Here is an 18,699-nt window from a genome sequence, read left to right on the forward strand (position 1 = left end):
AATGTGGACTGTAACACACCAAGCCGATACGCAGCAACTAATTCAATTGTCATCCATTCATTAAAAAGGTTTTTGAATCGATTCTTTGAGGAATGCATTGACTATTGATTAAGTTAGTTTTGATAAAAATTCCAACTCCTTTATGATTACAATAATCCATTTAAATCACGCATTAATTCTTTCTTTACGTTAATACACGACTCTCGTCATTATTTCTATTAAGCTTGTTTTAATTCTTCTCCATTTTTTTGCCTAGCATAACTTGATAGCCTACTTTTAGATTCCTATAAATACTAAAGAAAAATACCTCCTCTAACCACCTTATTTACCCATTCCTTCATTAATAGTATCAGTTTTATCTCCTCACCAAACTTTTTCATTCTCATTTTTGTCTTTAAATTTGTCCACGACACTCTTCCCATTCTCCTCCTAAAACCACATCTAAAATACTGGCAAAGTTTCAAAGAACGTACTAATTGCAAACATTTTACTAATTTCTGCATTACCCATGATGACGATGGCTTGTTATATTCTAACCAAAGATGGCTCGAAAAAAAATTTGTACACGTTTGAGGAAATATCAGTTAATTTTGAATTAAATCAGTTAATCAGAAAACTTGTCAGTAGACCGGAAACGAAGAGAATCTAACCAGAAGTATCTTTCTCGCTCATCTACCTAATGAGAAGGTTTCTTCGAAAGATCTTATTTGTCATTGGGAATTGAAACCGGAGCCCTTGAATGTGTTGACCGATCACACTCAGCCGACAAAATGGACTCAGAGAGGCACTAATAGATGACTTTTAGGCTCCACGTTTTCTTTTAAAAGTATTTAGCTTAGCGACTCTTAAATCTGCGCTAGATTTGTCTTTTACCTTTCACCTTTTTTTTGTTTCTGTATGTTCCCATAGTTTACTTGGGCTAATACTTCGGTGTGTTTTTTGTGATTTCTTTAGGTCACCAAGAAATTGTGCCAGATGTATTTTATTTATTTTTTTCGTTTGAGCAGATATTGTTGTACGTGCTTGTATTAGCTCAAATGGAGAAAACCAGAGCATTAGCAAACTTAAATTTATAATTACTTTCACGGAAAAAACTAATCATTATTTATTTGAAAATATTATGAACATGCATTTGTTAACCAAGAAAATGTTCGTCAGTGCGTGACTCAGAAAAAGCCAAAGCTCTAAGTAGCAAGCTAACTCCTTCCTTAATTCCTTTCTTTGTTAAATAGCTCTGTGGTAAAATTCATGAAAATACCTATATTATTAAAGAGAAATTAGAGAAATGACCTTCTTACAGGAGAGATATCGTGAAACAGCGTATTGAATGATACACAAAGATATCGTGCTGTCCACTTTATTCTAATGTCACAAACTCTTCCGATCGTAGAAATTTGTTAGATTAAAATTGAGGCACTCGGATTGCAAGATAATCAGGTACTGATGCTACCCGATCCAGACACGTGCAATAGATGTTTTGAAATTGAAATGAAGTGCAAAAAAAATCAGCTTAAAAAAGTCATTTTTCGGCCCAGAATTACCCATAGGGCATCCTTTACCACGACTCTCAGTCTCTGGATTATTTTTATCGAGTTTTTACTTAATATTCTGGCTGCATAGGGCAGGTTTGATACTTGAAAAATATTGATTTTTCGGCCCAACCTACTATAGGTATCGAGTGATTTGGTTGGCTGAACTCACCAATAAACAATAAAGGGAGGTATGGACTCGGCTCCCCACGCAGAGGTGACGAGAGAGAGCTGTGGGTATGGACGAAACATGGATAGACAAGACGCGAACGACAGGAATGGAGGCATTGGAACACCCTATGCATCGAGATACGGCCCACGATGGAAGGGCGTTGACATGTGTCACAATGTAACACTATTCGAAAGGGAGTCCGAGCAGGGGAGAGTTCACGCGCAAAACATGACGATTCGCGCACTAGCTAATCAAGTCCGATGAGACGTCGACCGTGACACAAAGGCCGGTTGGAAGTGACCGACTGGAACTCGCTCCGAGTTCGCAGGCAGCAGGATTTTTGCCGTCAACAGTTGTCTGATGGGATGATTCCAAAACGCGCGGTCGGCAATACAGACCGAAACGAAGAGATGGGTGGAATCGTAGACGGGATCAGAAAAGGCTGAACCACCGAGCACAAGTCAGGATGGCATTAATTGCGCAGTATTGACGAGGTTATGTCAAACCGTCACGCGCTAAGCGGCTGGTCAGCACAGATGAAAATGCGTAAAGGACTTTGTCATCAAAGTCATCAACTGAGGTTGACGCTTGTGAAATCCTTTGCACGCAATGAGAATTTTTATGATGTTTTACTTTTCTTAAAGATGTAAAATCTATTTTAAATAACTGACTCCAAAATTTCAATTCATCTACCTGAAAAACGTAAACATGTTTGTTCCATTTATGGACTGAAAATATATATTTTTAAGACTACACAATGCAGAGATAAATGAAAATTATTTTTATAAATAAAGCCTCATAATCAATTAATTAGAAAATATTAAAATTTTCGTAATAAATATGCTATAAGTTCTATCCATCACATCAAATTCCCGTTAAAAATCCACGTTCATAAAACAATATGCCATAACAAAACATTCAGCGGATTTTGTTCCAAAGATGTTTTTTTATCAAAGAGCATTCTTTGTACATGCATGATAGCGCAGGATGAATGCCATTACTAAGACATAGATAAAACTATTCATTCAATGAAAAAATCCAAAATTATCATAGAATTTTGAGCCTAAGCCATTAAAGAAATAAATATCCATGTGAACCATAATCCTCTAATTCACTTTTGTTATCGCCTTTGGCTTCAATTTGGTCACTTTGCCTGTTATTACAGTTATTGTTTATGACGACACACCGTACCACCCGCAGTTTTTGAGATGATAATTTACGAAATAATGACCGCCCAAGGCGCGGGAATGCGAGTAACGGCTTATTGTAAGGGCTCACTCAAATACAATGATTCATACCCATCATATCAAAAAGAATTTAAAGCTATGAAGTACTTCGTTTGCATTTGAATTGCAGGATTTGTCCAAAATTAAAAGTCCTCCGTTCAATTTCTCGACGTATCACGTGGTCTAGATTCGAAAAATAACATTTTTGAAAAGTCCATTTTTAACTCTCAAATGCCCCCAAAAAGACAGTTAGCAACACTGTGATTGATAAAAAAGTTAGTTTAAGAGAAATTTTCTAGGGTTTCAGACGATATAATCGGGGTTCGATTCTGTAATTTATTATTTGTATCTCGTCTCGTTCACCTTAAACATTTGTAAGAATCAGTCACTCAATAAGTCAGTCGTCGGAAGTGGGCTTTATAGTATATGTGGATAAGAAGTTCCTTCACCAACTATCAGTTTTATCGTGGGTCAAGGCTATCAGAGACACCATCGGATAACTCCAAAGAAAGGAAATCCATTGGCTATTTCGAAAAGGCCATTCCGAGAAATCTCACACACACTCACATGTTCTCACAAAATCGCTTCCTTTCCACTTTCGCGCGGATTTTACCTTTAAAAATTCATTGAAGTGCATAAACTACGGCCAAAGAGCCTGAATTTACCTTCCTCGAAGTGCCTGTTCCTTTTACTTATTCTCAAGGGCTCTCAACTCTTTATTTCCTGGAGCAGTTCCTGAGAGCTATAAAAAAAAATCGAAAATCAAATTTTGCTTAAATGTCTAGGCTGCAATACAACTCGTGGGGGGATAAGGAACATAATCACTTCAATACGTTTAAAAAATAGAAGAAAAGTATTTGAACTTTAAAATATTTTTAACTGCTTCAGACTTGGCTTCACAATATTTTTCATCCTATTGTTATATTAAATTACATTGAAGTGGTACGAATCAAAAACAAAAAGGAGTATAGATTTGAACGGTAGCAGCAAAGTAGGTACCCTAATGAAGGAAAAGGTCATGGTTTTAATGTCAGAAGAGTTTGAGTTAGATGAGGTTTGAAGATTTTAATATCCTTTCATTATTACACACTAAAACGGGTAGTCAAAAGAATTGGAATATATATAATTCATTTAAATAAGTTATTATACACAAATATAAACAAAGATATTTTGCGTGCGGTCTCAGCTTAGTTAAATTCTTACCGAAGTCGGTTACTTTAAGTTTTACCTAATTTAACAGTATAAATCATTCCGAAGAAATAGTGGGAAGAATTTAAAACTATGAAATAAATCTTCAATGATTAATATTTTGGTGAGATTTATTCCTGCCAAGTTAATTTTCTTCCAAAATGGAGTATAGCTACGAGGCTTTCAAGACTGAAATATTATCTTTTAGATGAAAGATTACGCTTCAGAAAGACCCATAGAGGATTAAAAAACTTTAGCCAAAACATTATGCAGTAAAGTTACTATAAATATTACCTGAATCTTGTGCAAGCAGAGTTTCATAATATAAATGCATTATATGAAAAGTTTTGTAAAAATCCTTTTCGTACGTGACATGGCGTGAGAGAAATATTTCTGCGATTGTGAGTTGAATTAATGGAATTTATTTAAAGTATAACTGCACTTTGACCGAACAGAAACTGCTACAACTTAGCTAAAATGATCTTCAAATCTGAAGAAAATTGTTATTTATCTTTGCGAATAATAGAGAAAAACTCATTAGCATTCTGGCAATGCTATCCACCATGTTATATTTAGTAAGGTTTTCTTTTTGGGTAAAGAAAAATAAAATAAAATTACTAAATGTAATTTGTAATGGAAAATGGAAATTTTTATGACAAATTAGAGCCAAAGATGGACGAAAACACTTGATTATTCATCAATTGGTGAAATATAAATTTTGTTGTCCACGTCTAATGATCATCTACTTAACAATAGGCATTTGGTTTAATACTTTTGGGTCTATTACGGTATAAATCCATCCAGCTAGAGATGGAGGAATTCCTGCCTTTATGCTTCCCTAAATTTTTTACACTTGAAATCTGTAACATTTTGATAATCCAGGAATCAATTAAATTCACCTAGAAAGACATCTAGAGGAGAAAGCACGTTGATCGTATCCTGCAGTTTATGCAACATGCACGATATAAATGTCATTTGGGTAGCCTACCCGTGCCTACATACATCGTAGCATTCGATAGCGGCGGGCGGCGGAGTTATGGCGCATTCTTGACGTCCGCTTTGCACTTAAAGGATTTCTGTGTGAGGATTACAAAGGTCTCACTGGGGATTTGAACCTGGGACCCTTCGATCAGAAGTCCAACGTTCTACCAAATGGGCCTATACCGGTATTATGACTCTACTCAGTACAGAGAACGATAAAATTCATTGTACTTAAGAAATCAAAGGCGGAAAATTGAAAAATTAGAAAGTATTTTAATTTTCGTAATAACATATATTATAAGCTATCACTCTCACCTTAAATTCTTGTCAAACTATCCACACTTATACAACAATATACCATGCTAAAACTTTGAGCGGGTACTGACAAAAATATTTTTATCAAAGGGCACACGTTTTCCATGTATAAAAACGCAGGATGAGTACCTACTTCCAATCAGATATAGATGATGATAATTTTTTTGATTTATATGATTTTGGGAATCAATTCAGAATTATCGTATAATTTAGTGTATTAGCCAGAAGAAGGATGAAAACCCTTGTAAATTGTAATCCTCTTACAAGAGTTACAAAATGTTTCTTCGCCACCAACATGTTTTCTCCAAATGCGTAATTCCAAGGAAAGAAAATCTGTAAAAAATTTCAAAATGGCCTAGAAATCTTGGATCACACGATTTGATAAATAATCTGGCAGTAGGTTTGAAGAGGGTTATGTAAGTTTCTTTTCAGGGATCGAAGAGGCTATGAAAACCTCTTTGGAGAAAAAACTGTAATTCAAGGTGGGTTATCCAGAGGTTTCTAAGAGACTTGCTGGAGGTTTTCTGTAGTGCCTAATCAAAAGGCGTATCTTACAATTTTCAAATGCTGAGAAGAGGTTTTCATGAGGATTTGTAAATGATATGCAACAGTCGATTCATTCAACAGTCGAGGATTTCAACGAGATCCTAAGGGTCCTTTCAGAAATCACTAAAAATATTTCTTTCGACAATTCCTGAAGTTTAAAGTTTTCATTGTAAGAATCAGTCCGATTTTCAGCGTTTTGAAATAAAAAACCTATATAGCCTACTCCATTAATTTTTCAGGAGAATTTTGATAAAATGTTCTGAAATCCTCCTCAAAAACCTAACCAAAGTCTCTTACCGGCCCATGATTTTCATCACGTATGGTGGAATAAACGAGTAAGACACGAGCCTCAATATATAAACCACCTGCTTTCGGAGTTGAAGCTAAGAATATTACGTGGGTTTCCACACGCACTGCAATTTATGCAGATCGAGCTGGCGATCGAATGTGAAAGGAAGTGTTCGTGCTCAGTGGTAGTTACTACGGGCCCAATGACATTCAAGGTCATTGAATCTCTGAGGTTGGGAGTTCTTCCTCGGAAAGGTCATTTTGGAATCAAAGGAGAGAATGACGGAAACACTTCACGTTTGATAAAAGATAGCAGTTATTTATTTCATTAAATTTTTATTTATTTGGTTAGTGCGGTGGTTATGATGCTTGAAATCTAATCCAACTAGAACTATGCAATAGAACGCGTTTGGTGATTAAAATAACTGATAGTCAATGTGATTCACGAGACTATACATAATGGAAAATTCAAAGAGGAGGAAGTTCTCTTTCCGAGGATTCCTATGATCCCAACTGATATGCCCTTTCAGTTAAAACGAATTCAATTTACAAGTCGTGTTGCATTCGCGATGACGATTAACAAATAACAAAGTGAGTGTTTGTGGTGTGAATCTAGAAAAACCATGTTTTTCTCATGGCCAAAAATATGTGGTATGTTGACGAGTTGGTAAGATATCCTCTTTGTTTGTTCTTGCGCCTGATAAAAAACAAAAACTGTTGTATATCAGATAATGCTTGGCTTAAGAGTATAAACCCGAATGTGTAGGGTACACCGGGCCACGTTAATTCAGTGCACTTTTTCGAACCGAGTGATAACTAGCGCCAAAAGTTATTACATATTAATGCTGCTCCACAGAGGCTATTTTCATGCAATTATGAGCGTTAGTCAAACATTGGTCTAGCGTTGCGTAAACTTGACCCCAGAAAGGGGCAAATTTACAGACCTGTACACCTAATAACATCTTTTCGGTTATAAACACAAATAGACCAGCAACTGAACGCAAAGAATTTTGACTTTACCATCTGCTTTATAAGACCACAATATCTAAAATTTCGTAAATTGTAGCATAAATATTCGAAAAGTCATCGAAAAAATCCGCGTATACGTGCCCCGGTCTACCTAATTTAGATTTAATAAAGAAAATGTCTTTCTAACAGGCCATTTTTGTACTTATTTTTTGCAATTTTATGGATTAATTAAAAAATAAGTTAAAAATGATTTAACTCGGTAAAGCCACTCTTAATTTATAAATGGTGTAGGGGAGCTTTACTCAGTACCGGACGCCTAAGGTTTTTTAAAAAATATATAATATTTTTTTGCAATACATGTAGGAAACAAAAATGAATATTTTGAAAAGTTAAAATGTTTATTTTTTACAGAAACAGTCAATATTGAAAAAAGAGGATTGGTGAAATACATAAAATCAATAAATAAAAAAGATTTAGTTAAAAAAGATTTTGTTAATGATCCAGAAACGCTTGCCCAGTACCGGACACTTAAAAACACGTTGATTGCATTGGTTAACATATTAAAAATAACCATTTAACACAAGTATATAGTTAATACTTGTTGAAAAAGAGGTCTACTTGTTGTTTTCTGAAACCGAGAGGTCGTTGAATACTGGTTGACTGTGGTTATCGCAACGAAATTTGATGATCACGGCTTAAAAATTCATGGTCTCCTGCAGTCTTCTTTTCTTTCTTAAATTGGTGCGGAATTTTCAAGTGTTCAGGTAACTTAAAAGCAAATCTTGGAAACTCTTTCTTATTTAAAGGCGTTATCTACTTGTCTAGATCTATTAAATGCTCGGCTAATTTTGTTTTTAGCTCATCAGAGAATGTCTTCATAAAGTGACCCATAGAATAAGTGGCTTCATAGCCACGTCTCCACCTCCTCTTCGCTGCTTGATTCTATCTGCTAGCGTACTAAGTACTGCATTTTCATAGAGTCCTCTGACCCTTTTTTTCTCCTTCGTCATCGTGTGCGATGTGTTTGGAAGTAAGATAATAAGGTTTAGTGAGCTAGCACACTATAGTGTCAGTGTCTGGTACTGAGCAATGCACGACTGTCAGATACTGGGCAAACGTGGTGGGGATACGATTTAACTTTAACCTTGAAAACTAATGTTTATAATTAAATATCAATTACTTCAATGCATTGTCTTTTTAAGTAACATTAACGCAAACTATAAGAAAACTAAAGAAAATCTATTGACCAGATATCACAGTTTTGAAGCTTAAAAATTAGGTCGGGAAGCAGTCAACGGGACAAAAACACGTACCTCACTCACTCACTGCTACTGCAAGACTGGCAGGAAATGGCTGCCTGCAGTGCAATGACTGTGGATTGCATAGCGCTTTCAGGGTTAGGGTGCGTGACCCTGCTATCTAGAATCTTTTTTCGGAAACATATACTGCGGTACTGGGCGGTGTCCTGTATTGGGAAAGTCTCCCCTACTTAAGCGTATATTGATTACTAGGTGGTTCGAAGTACGCAGTTAGTTTCAAAATAAACTTAAGTTGTGATGGATAATATACCAGAAAAAAATCGTGAAGCAACCAATGGCAGATTTGCGATTCATACAAGTAATTTAGTTATGATATCACGTGGAAAGTAGATAAAGTTTGGAATAATTTATTAAAGATAGGCTCTCATTATCTATTCTTGCACCCTTAGATTAATAGGGAAATTCAATATGAGGCTGCATTGTAGTTTATATAAAAGTGGTAAAACAGCAAAAGAGAAAGTCGAATCTCCCCTAAAATTCCCTTTAATTCAGGAAGTGCCAAGATCTCACACGCCTGTCTTTAATATCATATTCTTGCAAAATATGCGAAAAGTATATTCATCAAACCTTTAAAATCGAAATATTATATGTAAGCTTGGAATTTCACAGGAAACCTAACTTAAGAAGCACTCAGAGATAGGATAGAAATTACATTAAAGAGTATAAACAAAGCTCCATTTGCTCATTCATACATGTCTCATGAAAAACAACAATACTTGATAATCCACAGCATTTCCATGAAATAAAGATACCTATTTACAATTTCGATATAATTAAAAAAATAATTTGAGGGGAAAATACGCAATCAAAAAATAATAAAACGGTTAGAAATAGATAACAAGATTTCATACGTTACTGCACATAGGGTTCATGGTTATTTTCAGAGGAGATTAACTATATTAGGTGTAAAATTGAATGGGATTACATGAATCAAATGTAGGAAGTTAATAGTTTCGATATAATGTGGGCTTTTTCATAGACCCGGAGTTCCGAATTCAAATAAAATTAACAATAAAGTTTCACCGAAATTAAGTTAATAAAAGAATGAAAATAGCGTATTTAAAATTTACCATAAATGAAAAATGAAATGAAATAATTTCGAGCTTTACATTTGCAATTTATAGTAAGCTCTTCTATATTTACAGCATTGTATGTTTCATGTTTGCTTAATAGTTTTGACAGAAATAAAGGCATAAACTCTTAAATTACGAAATAGTGGAAAAATTTGTAAACTGGTCTCAAAAAACCTGAACGCAATTTTGTTGAAGAACCATAGTTAGCGAATTGCCGAATCGCTCAAAAAACGAAAGAATGACATAGTTTTCTACTTTGAATGTGGATATTGACGACCTTTAGCCAAAAATGTTTTTTACATCTAGAAACCCAAGTTAAAGAAGGATTATCCTTAAGTCAAGATATTTATTCGAGTAAAGACATATTTAAGCTTTAATACTTGCCTCATCTTTGCACTGAGTCAAGCAAAATAAGTTTTGTACAAAGAAATCGTCATCATTAACTCACCCAATGTGAGCTTAATTCAAATATTTCTCTGAAGGAGTTCGCATAAACTGGAGTTGGACAAAAAGGATGAGAAAGGTTATAAACTTTGAGGGCAAAATTATGGACGACCTCCAGAGAAAAATGATGCAGAGGTCATAAAACCCCTGATGAATTATGTAAACCCGAAATAAGGCAATACCCTCTCCGGTAACTTCCACTTGATCTTAAGCCCTAAGATGACTCGAGAAGATACACATCAAAGGGACGCTTGCACATGCATACTTATGAAGGATGATAAGAACTCTTTGACTCACATTTCAGAGATGAGAGCCCTGAACTTGCAAAATGCCTCTCCCAAAGACCAAGGGTATTGCTGCCAGTATACGTTGAGATCATTTGGAAGACCTGAAAAAAGAAAAAGAAAGTTAGAAATATTGTCTCGGAGCCTTAAAAAAATAGAAAAGAAAGATGTATTACGAGGAAATATCTACATACATGAAAGGGGATGTCTGTTTGTCTACCCGCAACACTTTTGCATAAGGCTACATGGATTTCAACCAAAGTTAGTTCTGAGATGCATTTAATTCTCCCAAATCCCGCAGTGCTACTTAAAGTTGTGTGCAATGCGTAGTTTGCGTCATATTCTAATTATCTTTTGTTACGTCCTGTCATAAAAATTCTATGGTTGTATATCCTGCCGGGTAGGCAAATCCTTTGACACACTCGCACGGAAAGGAAACATAACTCAAAGGATTCTACACTCCACTATTAATCTACACTCCACTATAATCTTCTTGGAGCAAATATTTTTGCTAGGGTAAGAGTTCACTCGACGTTTTTGGCACGGATGGCAATTGAAACAAAACTGTTTCGTTTCGACCCGGAGGGAAACACGGGGCCTGGGTTTAGTTTCGTTTACGCACGAAATTAAAATCACCGAGGAGTTTAGTTTCGACCCGGGACGAAACTTTACTCCCAGGAACGAAACTAAATTAAGCGAAACTTCGCTGCTCATAGTCAAGTTTCGATCCCAGAACTTGAGTGGAGGGGGATTAGAGGGAATAGTTTCGACCCATTACGTTTGACATACGTGTAGAGAGGTTAAAAAATCGGCTTAAAAATCTATCGGCCAGTTTGCGTTCACCGTTCTCCTGTGAGGGTAAAAATATGAGTACCCTATGCGTCTAATGGCGGTAGGCCGAACCTCTATTTCATTAAGCCAAACTTCGTACTCGCTGTGTAGGTCGAAACTAAACTGTTCGAAGGTAAAGCAAGTGGTCCCTCCGGTGCGAAACATTATCTACGTTTCGTTTCGTCCCAGAGTTTTAGTTTAGTTTCGATCCGAAGTAGTTCTGACTCCGATTTCGTTTCGACCGAGCGTTTACCTCTCCGGGTTTAAATCCATTTCGTTTCTAAAATTTCGCTCCTGGGAACGAAACTATTGAAATTTTACCGGTTTTGACTTTCGTTTAGTTTTTATAGCCACCCATGACTTTTGGTCATCACAAGTGCGGACACATAATGATCAATGTTGTGGAGCGGGGTATAAGTTGATCCCGTGTGGTGATTACAGAAATCGTTTTTTTCCATTGTTTGATGTTACATATGTATAGTATCATCATACCTGCTTTGTTCCTTTGCCCACTAATCCTACAAATAATTCAAAGTTCCAAATTTCCCACTTCTCTGGGTACTATCCTTCCCGAGCAACGCAGGGTGTCCATGATAAAATATAAACTAAAAATGGTGGTTTACAAACTTTAATATATTACTCCACTACCGACCATGGTTGCGATATTCCATGCCATTTTAAAGGTAGGTTGGTCAATTTATTATCAAGAAATAGAATTTCGAAACCATGGTCGTTCGTGGAATTTATATTATAGTGGAGTTCTCTTTTTCATTCTCCCCGTCAAGCCTAAAAGAATTTTATGCCACGAGAATATCTCAATTGATACACATTATATATTTAGGAGATTTTTATCCAATCAAGGGCGCCGATAGCCCCCTTTAAGCCGTTTTAGCGGTGATCGCCGGTTACCAAGGATCCATGTTAAAAACTATGTACATAAATTTATTGAAAGTTAAAAAAAGATGGAACTCATCCCGCAACTCTTCTACGGAAATAAAAGAATCCCAAAACGCCTGTCTGCCCGATACTTGGGAGTTGAAATGGACAAACGACTAACTTGGGCGATCCAGATCCAAAATAGTATCAAGAAAGCCATCGGAGTAAATGCATCCCTGTTTCCACTAATGCGCTCCAAATCGCCGCTGCCCACGAAGACAAAATTACTCCTGTATAATGCTACGATAAAACCATTATTAAGCTCCGCATCACCGGTTTGGCTGCATGCAGCGGCTACTCACTTGAAGAAAATACAAACCACAGAAAATAAAATCATCAGAAAAATCATTGGCGCGCCTTGGTTTATCCGGAACCAAAACATCAGAAAGGATCTCAAAATTACTCCTATTCTAGCGAAACTAAAATCTGCTCTAGAATAATTTGCCCTTACATTTGATAAAACAACTAATGCACTGTTAAAAAATCTTTGGGACTACGAACCTCCGCTGAAACCAAAACACCGCCTCCCCAAATGTGCCCTCAACCCTTCCCATATCCCTATCCCCTAATTCCCTGTCCAGTATTATTATGCCATGACTCTTTTAATCTGTAAAACGTGATCAACTAATCTGCCTGCAACATTACTAAACGAAACGCCCAGGAGACAGCTGCAAATCTTGGAACTGCGGAAAACAACAACGAGAAATATACTTGGACTTGGATGGAACACATTTATTCCGCGACAGCAGAATTCACGAAAGAATTTAATTCTAGATGTGTATATTTTTAATCGCAGATGAAAATTTTGTTTGACAATTGAATAGAGACATTGGAATTCGAACTAGTTTAAAATGACTTTATCCGTGTGGGATAAGGTTACTAATTGGATTATCCACTCCTAGGTATACAATAAAATGATAAAAAATTATTAAATACATTTGAAAATTTCCACCAATCGCAAATATGGCTAATTATTATATCTATTATATCGGAAGAGATCTCAGATGCTTTAGAAGAAGTAGATTATATACTGTGGGATCTATTCTAAATTACTTAGGGAAAAACAAAACACATCTCTTAGGGTTTAAATGTATCTTACACCTTTTATGTTCTTTTCTTTTTTCATTTTAGAATCCATGATATTCTTTAGGTTTTTAAAGGAAATTCTCAAAGTAAAATTTGATTTTATCATATTTACTGCGTCTAATTAAACATCCTATTCTCCAATGACCCTGTCTTCTCTTCCTTACAACACTTCGGTCAATAAAATGTTCATTATATGATCTATACTTCAAAAAAATATATATATTTATTTGCATCAATGCTGATCTTGTTGTTATTTGTAATTTTCAGTTGTGTTCTATGTTTACTTCTTCATCGATGAATATGTTTTGCACCCGTTGATTGGCGACCAAGCAATTTTATTTATGCTCACTTAGCATCAATACTTTCTCACGTGACGTTCTTTAAATGAAATATTAATCGATATAAGATGAAGTCTCATTATTTAACCATTTACGCTATAATCAGTGTCCTACAGCGGGAATATATGTTCACGTCACGAAACTAACAGAGCTGTACTTTCAGAAATGAAGCTCTAACGCTTCTAACTCACTTCCTCAAGACACCCTACCACTCTTTTTCTCATCGCCAAAGAACTTAACGTGGTTACGAGAGAAATTTTGTTAGATGGGTGAGAATATAAGGTGCTCAGACATGGCCAATGAATGGAAAATTGATGCAGGAGATTAAAAGCAAGCAAAGCGGGTGTTTGGAACGGGATTTTTTTTGTGTTGAGAGCATCATGAAGGCCTAATATAGTGAAGGAAGCAACGAACGTAGAGGAGGAAAAACAGCCTTTATGGACGGTATGAAAAGAACAATATCGAATAGCGAGAGTTATAAAATAAAATATCTTGACACTAGACTCCATCATGAAAATATAATAGCATAGATAGGATAGATAGCCAAGCTGCTCCATCTTAAATGCAAATTTACTTCATCTAGTATATGGCTCCTAAAAATAGCTAAGTCTTCCTTACGCCGCAGCGGACAAAGCCAATTTCCAATAAAGAAGCTTATCTTTTAAGTAATCCTTCGCTTATTTTTATTCATGGTATCTTTTCAGTTCAATGTATTCGGAAAAATGGATTACTACTCTCGCTAAAAAAATTCATCGCTGTGGTAGCGTCGCGATTAATTTTTATAACGAACAGTTTATTTTGAAGACGAGAGTCCATCACTACTTATAAGAGTATGGTAATGAGGGACATTCTTTAATCACTACTTAATTGAAATTTAAAAAATTATCGCGAAGATCTGATAATACTAAATTCACCGAGATCATATCGACTAAATAGCTATATCTAAGGTAAATAACAAATAAAAGGAAAATGAAATTAAAGAAATAAATATAAAATAGATCTCTCCGGAAATTAACAGCTAATACCGTCGACTGAATTGCAAAAAATGCCATAATTGTTAATTATAATTTGAATTGCGTAAATTTTCTGCACACAATTGCTGCTTTATTTTCGGAAATCCCTTTTCTTTTTAGCTATGGACATGACGATGGAAGGGATTGCATTTATTTGGTAGGACTGACCTTAATCAAAGCTTACCTGTTTCTAGCTGATTTGGCAACTTCACTGATTACTTTCGAGCATAAAATAATGTGTAATTAAATGTATATTAAATGTAATAAATAATGGTATTGAGTAATTTTTTGTCTTACCGATCGATTGTTAAACTCATTGCAAACCATCATTAAGATTAATTTCATACCTGTAGTTAGCTTTCTCACTTTCGAATATATAGTTTAAAAAATGCCATTAAAGCCGTGGTCATACGGCACATTAATTTATAACGAGGCCGCGTTTTCCCCTCTTTCTATTATAAAAAAAAAATTTGCCGTCCATAAAAAATATTAGTATTAATCATAAAAAAAGCGTTTCACTTCTTATTTTCGACACGAGGACACGTATAATTTAATACGCTCCTTTTTATTATAAATCGTAAACTCATGTACTTTACCTGTCATTTACGTATCGAAATAGAAATATTAGTATGGCAAACTAACTTTTGAAGCCACCATTGAATTCTCTTGAGAAAATGTCTGCTTCATCTTGCGTTGACCTATTTTATAATATTCAAGGAGTTTCAGAGTGTACATAATATCTGCTACACTTGTCGTACTTCATATTTTTGGAACGTTTGGATACTTTTACATTTGAGTTGCCATCATGGAATTTTTACGGCATATAACAACATTTACTTTCCCCTCAAATTTGAAAATATTACTCCTGATAAAATTTTGGGGTACTAAAGTTTCCTATTTGAGATATAAAGGCTTCATTTAAATACCTTGAATATTTCAAGATAGCTACGTAATTATAAAACAAATAATACGCCAGAAGATCTGATACTAACAATAAGCTTAACCAGATAACATCGAGTAAATAACAATACCTTAGGTTAACATATATTCAGACTAATAATATCTCCCTCGGTAAATGGAGGGTTGATACTGCCGACGGAATTTCAAAAACTGCCAAAGTTGTTACTTGTAATTTGATTTGCGTAATTTTTATACAGATACTTTTTGATATGTTTCGTTAAAAACTCCTTTATTTTCTACTACCGGAAATAATGATAATAGGGATTGTATTGATTTGGCAGTGTTTACCTTACCCTTTGTAATAATAACAAAATCCGACTAAGTACTTGTTTAAAACTGACGTCACTTTCTTAACTTGGTTATTACCAGAATACTTGCGAGTCACCCAGCAAAGAAGTCAGGGCGATGGCCTTAGGCTAAAGCAGTCTCGTGAGACGGCGAATCAAATATTCCCAGTGATATTAAGTCAAGCTCCGTTTGGGACGAAATTCATTTCCATGGCAAGTTCTCGCGGGTGGTTTAGAGCCTCTAGCAGGGTTAATGAACTCAACTTCCTGGCTCCGTGCATCAGATTAGTGTAGAGTAAATTATAAATCCCACAAGTGATTCGCAGATTTGAAATGCTCGATAGAGAACCGAACACTATTTTTATTGCTAATATTAATAAATTATTATTTGGTTTATCATTTTTATTGCTTATTTTAAACGCTACAGGTTGTGGAAGAGGTCGGAGATTCTAAGACCTAAGCCGAGATAGTCCAGAAGAAAGTCAAGAGGAAGAATACAGCCACAGCGCTTCGTTGTGTTATAGTTTCAGGAGGAAGTTCTTTGCTCCTTCTGAGGCCTGTCATACTTTAATATTATCTGGAGAACGGCTGTACCGATTTTAATGATATTTGTTTTTTTGGAATTGTCTCTGCTTTGGATAACAGAATAAACTTCAAAAATAAAAAAAAGTTTACGAAAAAATTATCTTTACCATAGGGGTATTATTTTAGGAGTTGGTAACACTGCAAAAGCTGTTAAGTTAATCAAAACTACTGATTAAATTATATTTTATTATTAATAATTCAATGAGTGAGATTCGCAACAATATAACATTTTAATAGTTAAGCATATTAAAAACATTTTAATAATATAAAAAATCAATTCTAGCTCATTATAAGCCCAGCTCGAGTTGACACGTCACTACCATGTTTGTCAACAAATCAAACAAGTCATTGTTGACTATCGGTAGTATCCGTGATCCGGTCAATGCATTGAGCAGTTTGATTTCATTATCACGGAATTTTTGCAAATTTGTTTCATCCAAAGGTGAGCTAATCAACTAAGTGTTCCCGAGCATGATGACAAAAATCACAAACGGTTGATTGAGTGAGCAATTTTGACGGCTAAGAACGAAGGTGTGGGAAGGAAGCGAGATCAGATAGCCATTGTGTTTTAATTAATTCTAATACTCTAGAGGAATTTAGAAGGTAAATTCCATTTTGGATGGACAAATGTTTCTTCATTATGTAAACGCATTTTTGTAAACTAAATTTGATTAATTCATCATCTCTGTAATTTTTTCCACCGAAAACCCTTCCATCTAATCTTACCCAACATTTTCTGACTAAAAAAATCACCCATTTGCTCTAGAAGAGATTTCCAATTTATTTGTCGATATATTATCATGCAATTATTATTTTATTAAATTCGCCATCTCATATCGTTACAAACTTGCACCCAATATTCTTTCCTGATATGGCACATACACTTAGAGTTCTTACTAACGTGTAATTACTCTAAAACCCCTGTATCGTGTAATAAACTTATTTTTATTCGCTTTCAGATTTCCGAGCAACCGCCTTCTCTGCTGCTCACCCGGATGTTTTTCACCATCCCTTTGCTTTTTAAACATCTACCGGCGGCGGTGCGAAGCTTTCGGTAGGCCGGACAGTGATATTCGGTTATGTAAATCGGAGAGTTGGTAGAGTGCCCCGGGGTCTCGCCTTTCTAAAAGGAATGTCATGCACGGCGTCGCTGAATGAAAGCGCCGGTAATCTGCGAAAAGGGGAAGTGGATAAAAGGCATGGGAGTCCAAGGTCAACGAAACCTCCAAGGATTTACCACGGTCAACGTCGCCAACAGCTAATAAAGAGCTCGCTGCCAGGGTTATTTGGCAGCCTTTAGGATTTTCGGTATGCTTTCCAAGTACTGGGCGACGTTTCCTTGTAATTTTTTGTATTTGTAGACACCCATGTTTGCATAAGCTCTTTCTCAGAAAGTTTTCGCAGGTTTATCGCGCCCCCTTCTTGTGTGGGCGCTTTCCTGCAGTCAGTTTTTTTCCAATAAGGACGAAAGTCCTTAGTAGAAAATACTCAGGTTTTTCCTACTTTTGCTCACCTCTTTCAGCACTTGGTAAATAATAACTTTGTTACTTATAATTTTGCTTGTTGATTGAAAAGCGTCCTTCTATCTCTCTTTATGTAATTTATCTATAATAATTACTTTCCGTTGCATAACAATTTTTATACTTTATATCATTGGAATTACTCTTTGCTGAAATAAAAAGCAAGTTATAGATAGGAATGAAAAAATGACGGTCAAATCGATTTTTATTCAAAATGAAACACTCGAATTTTCAGCAAAAATCGAAATCTGAACCATATCGGTCGATTAATCGAAAAATTCGACGGATCTTTTTTTTAAATACAGTCTGTACAAAAAGTGTATTATCCATTCGAAAAATATATGTCTGAGCAGCAAAAAATCCCAGAAATCTACTTAATGCTTGAATACATGATTGAATGAATTATTCGTTGTAAAAAATTACAAATGCAGGCAGATTAAAGTTTTGGTATCGCCGCTTGGAACCATTCGGCTCCACTAAAATTTTTAAGAAAGATCAACCGATTGAGATGCTTTCTTGATGATCGAGGGCGTCCTTTTCCAATTTCACCGGCCTCAGAGAAAAGTATTTCACACGGATCGGATGACGTTGTCATAGGCCGGTGATGACGCTGCTGGGAATAAACGAAATGGTTTAAGCTGAAAAATAAATTTTGGATCGAAACTCAAAGACTGTGTCTCGATATCGATTTCTTCCATATAGAAATATTAAAAAAATCGATTTTCGATTTGAATCGAAATGGATTTTTCATCACTAGTTGTAGATGACACATGTGTGACAAAATTTTGTTATGTATGGAGAAGCGTTGT

The 18,699-nt window shown here is 35.5% G+C and overlaps 1 protein-coding gene across 1 annotated transcript in view; it reads right to left on the reverse strand.

Annotated features, from left to right (window-relative positions):
- The window catches only part of LOC124162469 (neuropeptides capa receptor-like), a 526,934-nt gene that overhangs the window by 20,960 nt on the left and 487,275 nt on the right, over positions 1 to 18,699 (reverse strand). Inside the window, exon 2 of the mRNA XM_046539010.1 lies at positions 10,348 to 10,438. Coding sequence (XP_046394966.1) covers positions 10,348 to 10,438 — 91 coding nt within the window. The remainder of the gene's footprint in view (positions 1 to 10,347; positions 10,439 to 18,699) is intronic.

The sequence above is a fragment of the Ischnura elegans genome, chromosome 7 (genome assembly GCF_921293095.1).
Source record: "Ischnura elegans chromosome 7, ioIscEleg1.1, whole genome shotgun sequence".
Classification (NCBI taxonomy): domain Eukaryota; kingdom Metazoa; phylum Arthropoda; class Insecta; order Odonata; family Coenagrionidae; genus Ischnura; species Ischnura elegans.